Consider the following 15,738-nt stretch of genomic DNA (forward strand, 5'->3'; position numbering starts at 1 on the left):
GGGACCTGCTTACAGTAGTTTATCCATGGCAAAACACAATGCGCAACATCAGGAAGTAGCATTAGCCACTCTAGCATGGTGGTGGAAAATTGTGTTTTATTCAAATAGTACTTATATTTTCACGTTTTTTTAGGCTGAAGGGCAGTTATTTAAGCGATTTTAGGAAGAAACTGATGCCTTTTGCAGCCTGAACGGAGGATGTTTCATGTATGAGCCGGTCGCAGGGGGACACCGGTGTATAGACAGACGGCTGGGCACATTACAGGTGGACGCAGATGATATAAAAGGAATAATAGCGTCATCTGGCTGCGGGTTGGGCTAATTATACAGCAACTGAGAATATAGTCTAGAAAGAGCATGATGGGCTGTTATTACACAACATAGCAGTATTACAGTTTGTTGACCGTGCCCTTCAGTGATTGTGCTCTTCTATGATTATGCGCAGAAGCGGTCAGAAGGTAGTCTAGGTCTGTATGGAGATGGAGCGTGCACACTACAGTTCCCGACATCCCATCTCGGCAATTGCTGTTCTCCTCTCATGTTTACGCACGAGGCGCTTCTGCAGTGAGCTGCTGGATATTGATGTGCTTTAATGTGTCATCTCTCCTCTCCTCCCTTTCTCTTACCTCTCCTCCCGCTCCGCTCTGTGTTCCATAGAGACTCAGCCCGCTCAGATGCACTTGGCGTTCTAGCGGTAGAAACAGCAGCGGGAGCGTCTCAATGCAGAGGCAGCAAGAGCACCCCGATGGCCACCAGCACAAGAGACTGCGCTAAGCAGACGACCAGCGCGCGCGTTCATCTGTGCTTCTCAACCCCGAACCTCCTCTAGCGAAGAGAGAGGTGCCCAAATCCGTTTTAGGATATCGCTTTTTTTTGTTGTCCCTCTTTCTGTCCATTTGATGAAGAAGAACTGATGACGATGTATCGGCGATGGTGGATTTCCCTTTTGTGCGTCTCTGGACTGATGAGCATCGTTCATTCCAGCAATCATATACCTCGAAATGGTAATGTATTTATGACAACAAATATTGCTATGTATTTTATTGGAATAGATCCGAATGGCAACAGCATCACCAATAACATGTTCCACATTTCATGTTATTATGCTGCCAGAGAGGGAGCCTGAATCCCCAACGTAAACAACCTCTAAAATATGCATTTAATGTAACCGTATGAAAGGGAATCTGTCTATTATTAATTAAAACAGTTTGAGGAAAGCTATTCCAAAACCATTACAGTGCTATTTCACATTGATGTATGTTTTGGTATAGGTTGTAGCTGTGTTTTTTTTGCGCCAGGATAGCTATCGCAATCTTAAACATCACTGTTTCCTCCCTGTGCAGGAGACGCCTTGTCGCAGGCGAAGGTTGTTCGTGATGCGAGCAGGTTCGCCGGGAAGGAGGACACGGTCCCTCTCCGTCTGCTCTACAGCATGCACAACCACAGTCAAATCACCCACGATGTCATCAGCACCAGGACGAGAGCCAGTTCCAGCCCCACACAGGTAGCCTACACAGTGGTGGTGTTATTTGTTATGGTGACGGTGGCGATGGAGCTCCGCTATGTGCAGAGAGACAAATGCCTTTGGTACGCGTTGCTATTGGAGACATCCCGCTATTCTCATGTTGTTTATGTTTTTGTTGAATCATCTCATTTTTAGCATTTCACAGAGAATTCGGCAAGATCACATTTTCACCTATAACAAGCTAGTTCTTTTGACTAGTGGTCTCTTTACAGAAATGTATTTTCATTGAGCAAAATAAAGATAGCCTGGTGGTATATTGTGGGGTTTCTATGCACATACATACACAAAAGACAGGCTCAGGCCTGATCAGAAAAAGAGCCCATGCATGAAACACATGGGGATGAAGCCTATGCATTAGAATGAATAGACAAATAGGCCTATAACTTCCATACATGTTTAATTAGGTGAAATATTTTGTTTTCCTTATATAGTAAGAGAGGTTCTTATTATTATAAAGGTGAGCGGACCTAATGATTGGTTTGTGCCCTTTACAATGGATTCGCCCGTAACCCACATGGCCCTATGTCTGAGACACATTGCTTCTTGGATGGTTAAAGAGAGTCTGCTCTATCTGGTTGGCATCCTTTACAGTTCACTAGCTGGGTGGTTGCTTTGGCTATTTGATGTGAAGACCTAGTCTGGATACTCAGATACAATCATAAGGCTCTCTACCTCAGAAATGTACACGTTATAAACATCATCAGATTTTTATTCCACTATTCCCGCCTTTTATCTAAAAATCTAGTTGTGTCATTGATATTAAAGTCCCAGTGTAGTCAACACATGTGATTTGTCCGTGTTTTATATATATTTCCACACATGGAGTTGGAATAATAGTGTGAAATGATGATAGTGCCCTTTTAGTGTAAGAGCTGTTTGAAAAGACCGCCTGACAGTTCAGCCTGAGCAGAGGGACATTGAGAGCACAGGCACAAGGGCAGACACTTTCATGACAGGAATCATGACGATAATGCACTTTATAGTTTGACCAAACCATGGTTTTAGTCGCCCCAAAAATAGGACGTTTTGAGTGAGGTGACCATGTAGAATGTGCTCTTTCTCTGTTTATATGCACCTTTCAGTTTGTTTACTAGTATGAGCGTACGTCATTAGAACAGTTAACTTGGGACTGGAACATGTGTGCCAGATACTGATAAACTGGTTTGGCTTCATTTGTCTTCAAAAAAGATTATTGTGCCGCCTAAAAGAAAGTTCTTGGGGGAAACACTGCCTCATCTTTTTGCCACTATTTACAGCACAACTGCATCAGGTGACTCCAGGTGAAATTATACTGCCTCACAAAGAGAGAGAGAAAGAGAGAGCAATATGATGGAATCTTCATTTGATCTGATCAGTCTGAGTTTCTTGTCATCCCCAGAGAGAGTTTTAAACTGACCTCAAATCAGCCACTTCGTCACACAGCCTGCATTCTCAGCGTCATATTGTCTGATTATGCTCTGATTTCGGCTGTTTTTAGCTCGGTATCATAACATCTGAAAGGAACCTGTCAAATCATTCTTAAACGTATGACACACAAAAATAACTATTTATAGACTTGCGTTGAGTCTACTATTTTCAGTTAAAGGCGTAACCTACTGTACACATTTTTAAAAGAGGAGCTTTGAGAAGAGCTCAGCTGAGTGCTGTTTTAGTGTTTCTGTGGAGGAAAAGCACTTATAGTCATCGGCCCATAGCCATCAGTGGAGTCTGCAGTGTGTGTGTGTGTGTGTGTGTGTGTGTGTGTGTGTGTGTGTGTGTGTGTAAGGCTGTCTGTGTTGTAGTAGGATAACAGCACTCCCTGGTAGGCCCCTAGCTCCATCAGTGTGTGTGTGTTTAAGGCTGTCTGTGTTGTAGTAGGATAACAGCACTCCCTGGTAGGCCCCTAGCTCCATCAGTGGCGTTAGGTCCTGCTATGATGCACTAATCAATGAAACAGGAGTCGCTGATGGTCTCGGTGCCTCGGCTCGGCCCAGTCAAACTTGGAAATCTGGTCCAGGAGAACACAATTACTAGGACCACTTCATGTGGATTCAATTCGCTTAATTTGATTTTAAGGTGTGCCCTGAAAAGGAATCACATACTCGCATACCGGTATATACACACACACACACACACACACACACACACACACACACACACACACACACACACACACACACACACACACACACACACACACACACACACACACACACACACACACACACACACACACACACACACACACACATAGTAACAATAGAGTCTGTGGCCACAGGGGACCCCGAGGTCTAAGGTCATCCTTGGGTGAAGATTGCGGCATTTCATACTCACACACACTCCCTTGGTTTTAATGCAGTGTCCAGTGTGTATTGACTCAGGCCCGTGGGCCATGCCTGGGGGAGGGGTTAGTCCTGTATTAGACTAGCTGGGGACTCAGAGTTACACAGGGACAATAGTGGGAAGTCCTCAATGCCCCTGGGGCCTGTAATTGACCACACGCCATATGTGCCCAGAACTAGGGATGTATTAGACCTACCCCCTCAACCCAATCAATCATTTCTGGATGAGCCACCAGGGAGGGTGGGTGGATGGATGTGTGTGTGAGTACAGGGGGAGGTGGGAGGGTGTGAGTTACACAGATTTGCATGGTTCATTTCACCGATGTCTCTCAGAATGTCTGGGTTCAGCTTCCATCACAGCTCCCCTGTCTGTCAGAATGTCTGGGTCTGGTTCAGCTTCCATCACAACTCCCCTGTCTCTCAGAATGTCTGGGTCTGGTTCAGCTACCATCACAGCTCCCCTGTCTCTCAGAATGTCTGGGTCTGGATCACCTTCCATCACAGCTCCCCTGTCTGTCAGAATGTCTGGGTCTGGTTCAGCTTCCATCACAACTCCCCTGTCTCTCAGAATGTCTGGGTCTGGATCACCTTCCATCACAGCTCCCCTGTCTCTCAGAATGTCTGGGTCTGGTTCAGCTTCCATCACAGCTCCCCTGTCTGTCAGAATGTCTGGTTCAGCTTCTATCACAACTCCCCTGTCTCTCAGAATGTCTGGTTCAGCTTCCATCACAACTCCCCTGTCTCTCAGAATGTCTGGGTCTGGTTCAGCTTCCATCACAGCTCCCCTGTCTCTCAGAATGTCTGGGTCTGGTTCAGCTTCCATCACAGCTCCCCTGTCTCTCAGAATGTCTGGGTCTGGTTCAGCTTCCATCACAGCTTCCCTGTCTGTCAGAATGTCTGGGTCTGGTTCAGCTTCCATCACAGCTCCCCTGTCTGTCAGAATGTCTGGTTCAGCTTCTATCACAGCTCCCGTCTCTCAGAATGTCTGGTTCAGCTTCCATCACAACTCCCCTGTCTCTCAGAATGTCTGGGTCTGGTTCAGCTTCCATCACAGCTCCCCTGTCTCTCAGAATGTCTGGGTCTGGTTCAGCTTCCATCACAGCTCCCGTCTCTCAGAATGTCTGGTTCAGCTTCTATCACAGCTCCCCTGTCTCTCAGAATGTCTGGTTCAGCTTCCATCACAGCTCCCGTCTCTCAGAATGTCTGGTTCAGCTTCCATCACAGCTCCCCTGTCTCTCAGAATGTCTGGGTCTGGTTCAGCTTCCATCACAACTCCCCTGTCTCTCAGAATGTCTGGGTCTGGTTCAGCTTCCATCACAGCTTCCCTGTCTGTCAGAATGTCTGGGTCTGGTTCAGCTTCCATCACAGCTCCCCTGTCTGTCAGAATGTCTGGGTCTGGTTCAGCTTCCATCACAGCTTCCCTGTCTGTCAGAATGTCTGGGTCTGGTTCAGCTTCCATCACAGCTCCCCTGTCTGTCAGAATGTCTGGGTCTGGTTCAGCTTCCATCACAGCTTCCCTGTCTGTCAGAATGTCTGGGTCTGGTTCAGCTTCCATCACAGCTCCCCTGTCTGTCAGAATGTCTGGGTCTGGTTCAGCTTCCATCACAGCTCCCCTGTCTGTCAGAATGTCTGGGTCTGGTTCAGCTTCCATCACAGCTCCCCTGTCTGTCAGAATGTCTGGGTCTGGTTCAGCTTCCATCACAGCTCCCCTGTCTCTCAGAATGTCTTCCTTTCCTTAAAGTTCATGTGCAGTATGTATATTGTTAGTTGTTTTGTAAAAGCTTTTTCAGCACTCAATGGAATAGAGATGATTGTACAACGTTTCTGAATTTTTTTTATTCACAGGGGAACCACGTGGCCCAAGCCAGCTTCCAGGTGGACGCGTTTGGTGAGCAGTTCATCTTGGATGTTGAACTGAACCAGTGAGTATAACCTTTAACCTATCACCAACATTCTCTGTATCTACTGCGATAAATCCCCTTTCTCTCTGTGTCATGATTTCTGCATGTGATAGTATAATAGCCAGTAGTACTAGACGGTATTTTGTATGATTAAAGGGATTCTCCGTTACTTTTGTATACTTATTAGCAAGTAGTTCTGAAAGTAAACACCCATGAGCCAAAAGTGGTCCCCGAAAATAGTGTACTACATCACATATGTGCAGATACTGTATGTGCACCATGCCATTGTTCTCTCTCTCACTCTGCTGTGTGTGATTCTTGCCAGCTGTCACTCAAATTACGAGGAGCTGAATCTCTTTGGCTGGAACTCAAATTGCTAGGGGTCTGGCCCATGCGGGGGAAATGTAGGGTAAATGGCACAGCACAGCTGTGAAAATAGTCACTTTCAAACGAGCAGTTTCGTGCCTCATTGAGGTAAGACAGTAATTCCGATCATAGATTATGCATGGGTGAACTACATATCGACACATCCAGGCCAAAGCGGGAGGTTTCAAAAATACTTACCAAAGTACCGGAGCATGTCTTTCAGAGCTGTTTAATTAGTCCCTAATGTCTTCCTCACAAAGCTTTGATCTGGGGAAACCTGTTAGTGCCAGTGCTGTAGGCCTATCTTTGATTATGAATACTTGGTTGGTATTACTGCTCATAGGCTGCTTTTCACTCGGGAACAATATTTTATAAGCCGTTCATAAGCAGGTTAAAAGCTGTTCATAAGCAGGTTATAACCGTTCATAAGCGTTCATTGTCATTGCGCACAGAATAAAGGAAGTTAAGAGGTAGTTTCGCGAGCCTGTGCTAACTAGTGTTAGGGCAATGTTTGGAAGTCTACAGGTACGGTAGCATGGTCTTCATGATGCATGCAGAGACATTAAAAAGGGATCCACGAGTTCTGCCTCTGGGTGTGTAGAACAACAGAATCTGGCAGTACATCTTTATGTGCTCTAATGGTCTCTGTAATGGAGGCATGAGGAATGAGACATCTTTCACCTCTGGCTGATCGTAGTGGTACAGAGCAGACAGGAGCATATTTCCTCCCAGTGTCCAGTGCCTTTTGGGCCACTTTGTTTTGGAAGAAATGATATGCTGTGTGTTTGTGGGGCTATTTCTCTCACTCTCCATCCCACCATCTCTCTCTCTCTCGCTCTCCATCCCGCCATCTCTCTCTCTCTCACTCTCCATCCCGCCATCTCTCTCTCTCTCTCACTCTCCATCCCACCATCTCTCTCTCTCGCTCTCCATCCCGCCATCTCTCTCTCTCTCGCTCTCCATCCCACCATCTCTCTCTCTCTCGCTCTCCATCCCACCATCTCTCTCTCTCTCGCTCTCCATCCCGCCATCTCTCTCTCTCTCTCACTCTCCATCCCGCCATCTCTCTCTCTCTCGCTCTCCATCCCACCATCTCTCTCTCTCTCGCTCTCCATCCCACCATCTCTCTCTCTCTCGCTCTCCATCCCGCCATCTCTCTCTCTCTCACTCTGCATCCCGCCATCTCTCTCTCTCACTCTCCATCCCACCATCTCTCTCTCTCTCGCTCTCCATCCTGCTATCTCTCTCTCTCTCGCTCTCCATCCCACCATCTCTCTCTCTCTCGCTCTCCATCCCGCCATCTCTCTCTCTCTCGCTCTCCATCCCGCCATTTCTCTCTCTCTCGCTCTCCATCCCGCCATCTCTCTCTCTCTCACTCTCCATCCCACCATCTCTCTCTCTCACTCTCCATCCCACCATCTCTCTCTCTCTCGCTCTCCATCCCACCATCTCTCTCTCTCTCACTCTCCATCCCACCATCTCTCTCTCTCTCACTCTCCATCCCACCATCTCTCTCTCTCGCTCTCCATCCCGCCATCTCTCTCTCTCTCGCTCTGCATCCCGCCATCTCTCTCTCTCTCACTCTCCATCCCGCCATCTCTCTCTCTCTCTCTCCATCCCACCATCTCTCTCTCTCTCACTCTCCATCCCACCATCTCTCTCTCTCGCTCTCCATCCCGCCATCTCTCTCTCTCTCTGCATCCCGCCATCTCTCTCTCTCTCTCTCACTCTCCATCCTGCCATCTCTCTCTCTCTCTGCATCTCACCATCTCTCTCTCGCTCTGCATCCTGCCATCTCTCTCTCGCTCTGCATCCTGCCATCTCTCTCTCTCTCTGCATCCTGCCATCTCTCTCTCGCTCTGCATCCTGCCATCTCTCTCTCTGCATCCTGCCATCTCTCTCTCTCTCGCTCTGCATCCTGCCATCTCTCTCTCTCTCGCTCTGCATCCTGCCATCTCTCTCTCTCTCGCTCTGCATCCTGCCATCTCTCTCTCTCTCTCTCTCCATCCTGCCATCTCTCTCTCGTTCTGCATCCTGCCATCTCTCTCTCTCTCTCTCTCTCTGCATCCTGCCATCTCTCTCTCTCTCTCTCTGCATCCTGCCATCTCTCTCTCTCCATCCTGCCATCTCTCTCTCTCTCGCTCTGCATCCTGCCATCTCTCTCTCTCCATCCTGCCATCTCTCTCTCTCTCTCTGCATCCTGCCATCTCTCTCTCTCCATCCTGCCATCTCTCTCTCTCTCTCTGCATCCTGCCATCTCTCTCTCTCTCTGCATCCTGCCATCTCTCTCTCTCTCTCTGCATCCTGCCATCTCTCTCTCTCTCTCTCTCTCTCTCTTCATCCTGCCATCTCTCTCTCTCTCAGCTTTCTCCCTTTTTCTCTTTTACTCCCTCTCACTGTTTCTCTGTCAGCTCTTTCCACTTCTCTCTCCCTCTCTTCCCTTCTCTCAAGCTCTCTCTATCTGGCCCTCACACTCTGCTGACCAATGGTCTTTCACTAATGAGGGGAAGTTGTGTCTCTCTCTCTCTCTCTCTCTCTCCCTCTCTCTCTTTCTCTCTCTCTCTCTATCTCTCTCTCTCTCTCTCTCTCTCTGTGTGTGTGTCTGTGTCTGTGTCACAAAGACACAGGGTGACAGGTTCAGTACACATCACTGCTTTCTGTATCAAAAAGTAGGCTGGGCCTCTGAGGTCTCGTAGATCGGTGCATTGATGAAAGTAAGCTGGCCCTCTGAGGTCTCGTAGATCGGTGCATTGATGAAAGTAAGCTGGCCCTCTGAGGTCTCGTAGATCGGTGCATTGATGAAAGTAAGCTGGCCCTCTGAGGTCTCGTAGATCAGTGCATTGATGAAAGTAAGCTGGCCCTCTGAGGTCTCGTAGATCGGTGCATTGATGAAAGTAAGCTGGCCCTCTGAGGTCTCGTAGATCGGTGCATTGATGAAAGTAAGCTGGCCCTCTGAGGTCTCGTAGATTGGTGCATTGATGAAAGTAAGCTGGCCCTCTGAGGTCTCGTAGATCGGTGCATTGATGAAAGTAGGCTGGCCCTCTGAGGTCTCGTAGATCGGTGCATTGATGAAAGTAAGCTGGCCCTCTGAGGTCTCGTAGATCGGTGCATTGATGAAAGTAAGCTGGCCCTCTGAGGTCTGGTAGATCGGTGCATTGATGAAAGTAGGCTGGCCCTCTATGAGGTCTGGTAGATCGATGCATTGATGAAAGTAGGCTGGCCCTCTATGAGGTCTGGTAGATCGATGCATTGCATTATTTTAGTTTATAAAGCCCCCTTACACAACTTCCGCCGTACCTTGTATCATTGTTAACCTACAGATGTAGGAGCTACCAGACCCAGTCTCAGGGAGGGCTAACTCGGGATATCCCTTCCATCTCCACTGAGTTTGGTAAATCTGCTTTCAGTTTTTTTGCACCTTACTCTTGGAATAGTTTTCCAAAGGTCTTTACATGTGATGTTTTGGTGTCTCTAGGCCTATCTATCTCTATTCAGATGGCTGCTGATTGATTATCTGTTTTACTGAAGAATGTGTGTTTTCTATGATTGTGATTTGTATCTGTTGTGCTTTTTTGTAGTGTATTGATGTGTATCATTTTTGTGATCACAGGGTTCTTCTGAAAAAGAGACCTTGGTCTCAGCATGACTCCCTGTCAAAGTAAAGGTGAAATAAATCAAACAAGCTCACCTAAGCAGACAGTTGTGTGTAGAAGTGAGTCTGCATCATTAGAGTGAGTCTGTACTCTGTCGTGTCATTATAGCTGAAGTCATCTCTCTTTGTATGAGGATCTATTTCCCCTGTCACCCAGAGCCATTCACACACAGTAGACTGAGAGAAATGGAGATGACATCACAGGAATATCCAAACAGCACAGTGCTGCCACTCGTGGGGTTACTGTATGATGCATGAAGCGTCATGTGTCATGACACAGTGTCCCTGTGGGCTGTAGAGCTATTGTTGTGACACGGTCAGGCACGTCTCTGTCGTATGTTGTGTTTGGTGACCTGAGGTGCTGGATGTCATCCATCATACGGAGTCTGTGCTGTAACTGTGTGTCTGTATGGTTTGGGAAGCCTGCATATAGATTTTAACCCCTGTCCTGTTGTAGTGATCAGTACAATGGTAGTATGGAGGGAATGGTTCTCTGTCCTGTTGTAGTGATCAGTACAATGGTAGTATGGAGGGAATAGTTCTCTGTCCTGTTGTAGTGATCAGTACAATGGTAGTATGGAGGGAATGGTTCTCTGTCCTGTTGTAGTGGTCAGTACAATGGTAGTATGGAGGGAATAGTTCTCTGTCCTGTTGTAGTGGTCAGTACAATGGTAGTATGGAGGGAATAGTTCTCTGTCCTGTTGTAGTGGTCAGTACAATGGTAGTATGGAGGGAATGGTTCTCTGTCCTGTTGTAGTGATCAGTACAATGGTAGTATGGAGGGAATGGTTCTCTGTCCTGTTGTAGTGATCAGTACAATGGTAGTATGGAGGGAATGGTTCTCTGTCCTGTTGTAGTGATCAGTACAATGGTAGTATGGAGGGAATGGTTCTCTGTCCTGTTGTAGTGATCAGTACAATGGTAGTATGGAGGGAATGGTTCTCTGTCCTGTTGTAGTGGTCAGTACAATGGTAGTATGGAGGGAATGGTTCTCTGTCCTGTTGTAGTGATCAGTACAATGGTAGTATGGAGGGAATGGTTCTCTGTCCTGTTGTAGTGATCAGTACAATGGTAGTATGGAGGGAATGGTTCTCTGTCCTGTTGTAGTGATCAGTACAATGGTAGTATGGAGGGAATGGTTCTCTGTCCTGTTGTAGTGATCAGTACAATGGTAGTATGGAGGGAATGGTTCTCTGTCCTGTTGTAGTGATCAGTACAATGGTAGTATGGAGGGAATGGTTCTCTGTCCTGTTGTAGTGATCAGTACAATGGTAGTATGGAGGGAATGGTTCTCTGTCCTGTTGTAGTGATCAGTACAATGGTAGTATGGAGGGAATGGTTCTCTGTCCTGTTGTAGTGATCAGTACAATGGTAGTATGGAGGGAATGGTTCTCTGTCCTGTTGTAGTGATCAGTACAATGGTAGTATGGAGGGAAGGGTTCTCTGTCCTGTTGTCTCTTTCTCTCCCTTCCTCTTTCCATCTCTCTCTCTCCTGCGGTGGCTGTGTGTTTCATGAGGTTCTGTTATATTCTTTGTGTGTGTGTGTTTGTGTGTGTGTGCGCGTGTGTGCGCGCTGCTCTTCTCCATCCATCCCTCGCTCCCCAAGCGCTGCTCACTGACCTCACTCTTTAACCAATCACAGTGCACCCTGCTTGGGTTAAATGCAGAAGACACCTTTCAGTTGAATGCATTGTTGTACAACCGACTAGGTCTCCCCCTTTCCCTTTGTTGACGAGATAACTTTCTTGAGCTGTGTGTGTGTGAGGAGGGCATTGAGGTTGAGCGTGCATCTTTCTTGGCTTCATGCAGCGAGACCTAGTTTCCTTAGGTTGATCAATGGACTCTCTCCTCTGTGTGTGTGTGTGTGTGTGTGTGTGTGTGTGTGTGTGTGTGTGTGTGTGTGTGTGTGTGTGTGTGTGCGTGCGTGCGTGCGTGCGTGCGTGCGTGTGCGTGCGTGCGTGTTTAAGCAGTTGCAAGCATAACAAACAAGAGGCTGCTTGTTTTTATTTCAGTTGATTTTGAGATGCGACTCTCTCTTTCCACTGGGATCTTTTAATAAGATCACAGATTTGATGATGAAGAATAACCTCTCAGAAACGCATCAGGTATTTTTAGCTTGTGCCTACTATAACTGCAACTGTGAGGGTGTGTGTGTTTTTAGTGTTTCAAGTTTTAACGTTACATGCACAAGTACAGTGAAATGCCTTTCTTGCCCTAAACCCAACAATGCAGTAGTCAGCAACAATGTAATAGTAAAAATACCAAAGTATTGCAGGGCAGAAGTATGTCTGTGTTGCCTAGCGTACTAAGGTCACACATCACTCCCTTAGGCTTCTTTGTCCTCTCCCTCTTACATCTTTGGCTGCCTCCAAATTGTCATTCATGGCCTCGGGAGTGGGCTGGGATGGAGTGGGGTAGTGGGAGTGTGCTGCAATGGGGTGGGAGTGGGCTGGGATTGGATGGGTTGGGGTGGGGGTGCTTCTTTGAATGATGCTCCCCTTTCCTCATAAACCACACCCCCTCCTCAACCTTCACCTCCCCTCCCACCTGCTCATGCTGATTGATGTCCCTGTAAGATTAAAGGGGGACGCTGAAATGGGATGTGTGTGTGTGTGTGTGTGTGTGTGTGTGTGTGTGTGTGTGTGTGTGTGTGTGTGTGTGTGTGTGTGTGTGTGTGTGTGTGTGTGTGTGTGTGTGTGTGTGTGTGTGTGTGTGTGTGAATGGCTCAGTCTGGTGCTCTTACTGCAGTACCAATTAGTACAAACCTATTGTTAACATTACAACTAGTACAAACCTATTGTTTACATTACAACTAGCACAAACCTATTGTTTATATTACAACTAGTACAAACCTATTGTTTATATTACAACTAATTCAAACCTATTGTTTACATTACAACTAGTACAAACCTATTGTTTACATTACAACTAGCACAAACCTATTGTTTATATTACAACTAGTACAAACCTATTGTTTATATTACAACTAATTCAAACCTATTGTTTACATTACAACTAGTACAAACCTATTGTTTACATTACAACTAGTACAAACCTATTGTTTACATTACAACTAGTACAAACCTATTGTTTATATTACAACTAATTCAAACCTATGGTTTACATTACAACTAATACATACATAAATGATTACCGTCCCGTAGCACTCATGCTGGTAGCCATGAAGTGCTTTGAAAGGCTGGTCATGGCTCACATCAACAGCATCCTCCCGGATACCCTAGACCCACTCCATTTCAAAAACCGCCCCAGCAGATCCAGAGATGAGGCAATCTCAATCGCACTCCACACTGCCCTTTCCCACCTAGACAAAAATAACACCTATGTGAGAATGCTGCTCATTGACTACAGCTCAGCGTTCAACACCATAGTGCCCACGAAGCTCATCACTAAGCTAAGGACCCTGAGACTAAACACCTCCCTCTACAACTGGATCCTGGACTTCCTGACGGGCCGCCCCAAGGTGGTAAGGGTAGGCAACAACACGTCTGCCATGCTGATCCTCAACACTGGGGCCCCTCAGGGGTGTGTACTTAGTCCCCTCCTGTACTCCCTGTTCACCCACGACTGCATGGCCAAACACGACTCCCAACACCATCATTAAGTTTGCTGACGACACAACAGTGGTAGGTCTGATCACCGACAACAATGAGACAGCCTATAGGGAGGAGGTCAGAGAACTGGCAGTGTGGTGCCAGGACAACAATCTCTCCCTCAATGTGAGCAAGATAAGAGCTGATCGTGGACTACAGTGAAAGGTGGGCGAACAGGCCCCATTAACATCAACGGGGCTGTAGTGGAGCGGGTCGAGAGTTTCAAGTTCCTTGGGATCCACATCACCAATGAACTATCATGGTTCAAACACACCAAGACAGTCGTGAAAAGGGCACGACAAAACCTTTTCCCTCTCAGGAGACTAAAAAGATTTGGCATGGGTCCCCAGATCCTCAAATAGTTCTATAGCTGCACCATCGAGAGCATCCTGACCGGTTGCATCACTGCCTGGTATGGCAACTGCTCGGCATCTGACCGTAAGGCGCTACAGAGGGTAGTGCGTACGGCCCAGTACATTACTGGTGGTGGTGTCAGAGGAAAGCCCATTATTCCCCCCCCATTTGCATTTACATTAACCCCCCCATTTGATTTCTACACTGCTGCTACTCGCTGTTTGTTATCTATGCAGTCACTTCACCCCTACCTACGTGTACAAATTACCTCTAACATGTACACCCGCACATTGACTCGGTACCAGTACCCCCTGTATATACAGTTGAAGTCAGAAGTTTACATACACTTAGGTTGGAGTCATTAAAACTAGTTTTTTAACCACTCCACAAATTTCTTGTTAACAAGCTACAGTTATGGCAAGTCGGTTAGGACATATACTTTGTGCATGACACAAGTCATTTTTCCAACAATACATACACTAAGTTGACTGTGCCTTTAAACAGCTTGGAAAATTCCAGAAAACTATGTCATGGCTTTAGAAGCTCCTGAAAAGCTAACTGATATAAGTTGAGTCATTTGGAGGTGTACCTGTGGATGTATTTCAAGGCCTACCTTCAAACTCAGTGCCTCTTTGCTTGACATCATGGGAATATCAAAATAAATCAGCCAAGACCTCAGAAAAAATGCTGGAGGAAATGGGTACAAAAGTATCTATATCCACAGTAAAACAAGTCCTATGTCAACATAACCTGAAAGGCCACACAGCAAGGAAGAAGCCACTGCTCCAAAACCGCCATAAAAAAGCCAGTCTACAGTTTACAACTGCACATGGGGACAAAGATCATACTCTTTGGGGAAATGTCCTCTGGTCTGATGAAACAAATATGGAACTGTTTGGCCATAATGACCATCGTTATGTTTGGAGGAAAAAGGGGGAGGCTTGCAAGCCGAAGAACACCATCCCAACCATGAAGCATGGGGGGGGGGGCTGCATCATGTTGTGGGGGATGCTTTGCTGCAGGAGGGACTGGTGCACTTCACAAAATAGATGGCCTCATGTGGAAGGAAACTTATGTGGATATATTGAGGCAACATCTCAAGACATCAGTCAGGAAGTTAAAGCTTGGTCGCAGATGGGTCTTCAAAATGGACAATGTCCCCAAGCATACCTCCAAAATGGCTTATTGGAGTGGCCATCACAAAGCCCTGACCTTAATCTCATAAAACATTTGTGGGCAGAACTGAAAAAGCGTGTGTGAGCAAGGAGGCCTACAAACCTGACTCAGTTACACCAGATCTGTCAGGAGGAATGGGCCAAAATTCACCCAACTTATTGTGGGAAGCTTGTGGAAGGCTACCCAAAACGTTTGACCCAATTAAACAATATAAAGGCAATGCTACCAAATACTAATTGAGTGTATGTAAACTTCTGACCCACTGGGAATGTGATGAAAGAAATAAAAGCTGAAATAAATCATTCTCTCTACTATTATTCTGAAATTTCACATTCTTAAAATAAAGTGGTGATCCTAACTGACCTAAGACAGGGAATTTTTACTTGGATTAAATGTCAGGAATTGTGAAAAACTGAGTTTAAATGTATTTGGCTGTGGTGTATGTGAACTTCCAACTTCAACTGTAGCCTCGTTATTGTTTATGTTATTGTGTTACTTTTTTTATTTTTTACTTTATTCTATTTGGGAAATATTTTATTAACTCTTCTTGAACTGCACTGTTGGTTAAGGGTTTATAAGTACGCATTTCACGGTAAAGTCTACACTTGTATTCAGCGCATGTGACAAATAAAGTTTGAGTTGATATGATTTACATTGCATTACAACTCATACAAAAATATAATTTATATGAACTAATACAAAGACTAGAAGATCTCTTATGTCTTTTTTGTATGTCGTGCATTATATTTGGTCTTAAAACATAACATGAATACTTAAAGGAGTAATTCTTCATATTCCCCATGTTTTATGTACTCTTAGAATGAGGTTAGGA

The 15,738-nt window shown here is 46.1% G+C and overlaps 1 protein-coding gene across 3 annotated transcripts in view; it reads left to right on the forward strand.

Moving 5' to 3' along the window:
* Nucleotides 1-399: 399 nt before the first annotated feature.
* LOC135521742 (disintegrin and metalloproteinase domain-containing protein 22-like) overlaps nucleotides 400-15,738 on the forward strand; it is a 147,835-nt gene continuing 132,496 nt past the window's right edge. For all 3 annotated transcript variants that reach the window (XR_010452603.1, XM_064947433.1, XM_064947434.1), the window contains exons 1-3: nucleotides 400-1,004; nucleotides 1,344-1,504; nucleotides 5,692-5,768. Coding sequence is in view for 2 of the 3 variants with exons in the window: in XM_064947433.1 (XP_064803505.1) it covers nucleotides 914-1,004; nucleotides 1,344-1,504; nucleotides 5,692-5,768 (329 nt within the window). In the remaining variant the exon portion in view is untranslated. The remainder of the gene's footprint in view (nucleotides 1,005-1,343; nucleotides 1,505-5,691; nucleotides 5,769-15,738) is intronic.

Source organism: Oncorhynchus masou, chromosome 30, assembly GCF_036934945.1.
Source record: "Oncorhynchus masou masou isolate Uvic2021 chromosome 30, UVic_Omas_1.1, whole genome shotgun sequence".
In the NCBI taxonomy this organism is placed as follows: domain Eukaryota; kingdom Metazoa; phylum Chordata; class Actinopteri; order Salmoniformes; family Salmonidae; genus Oncorhynchus; species Oncorhynchus masou.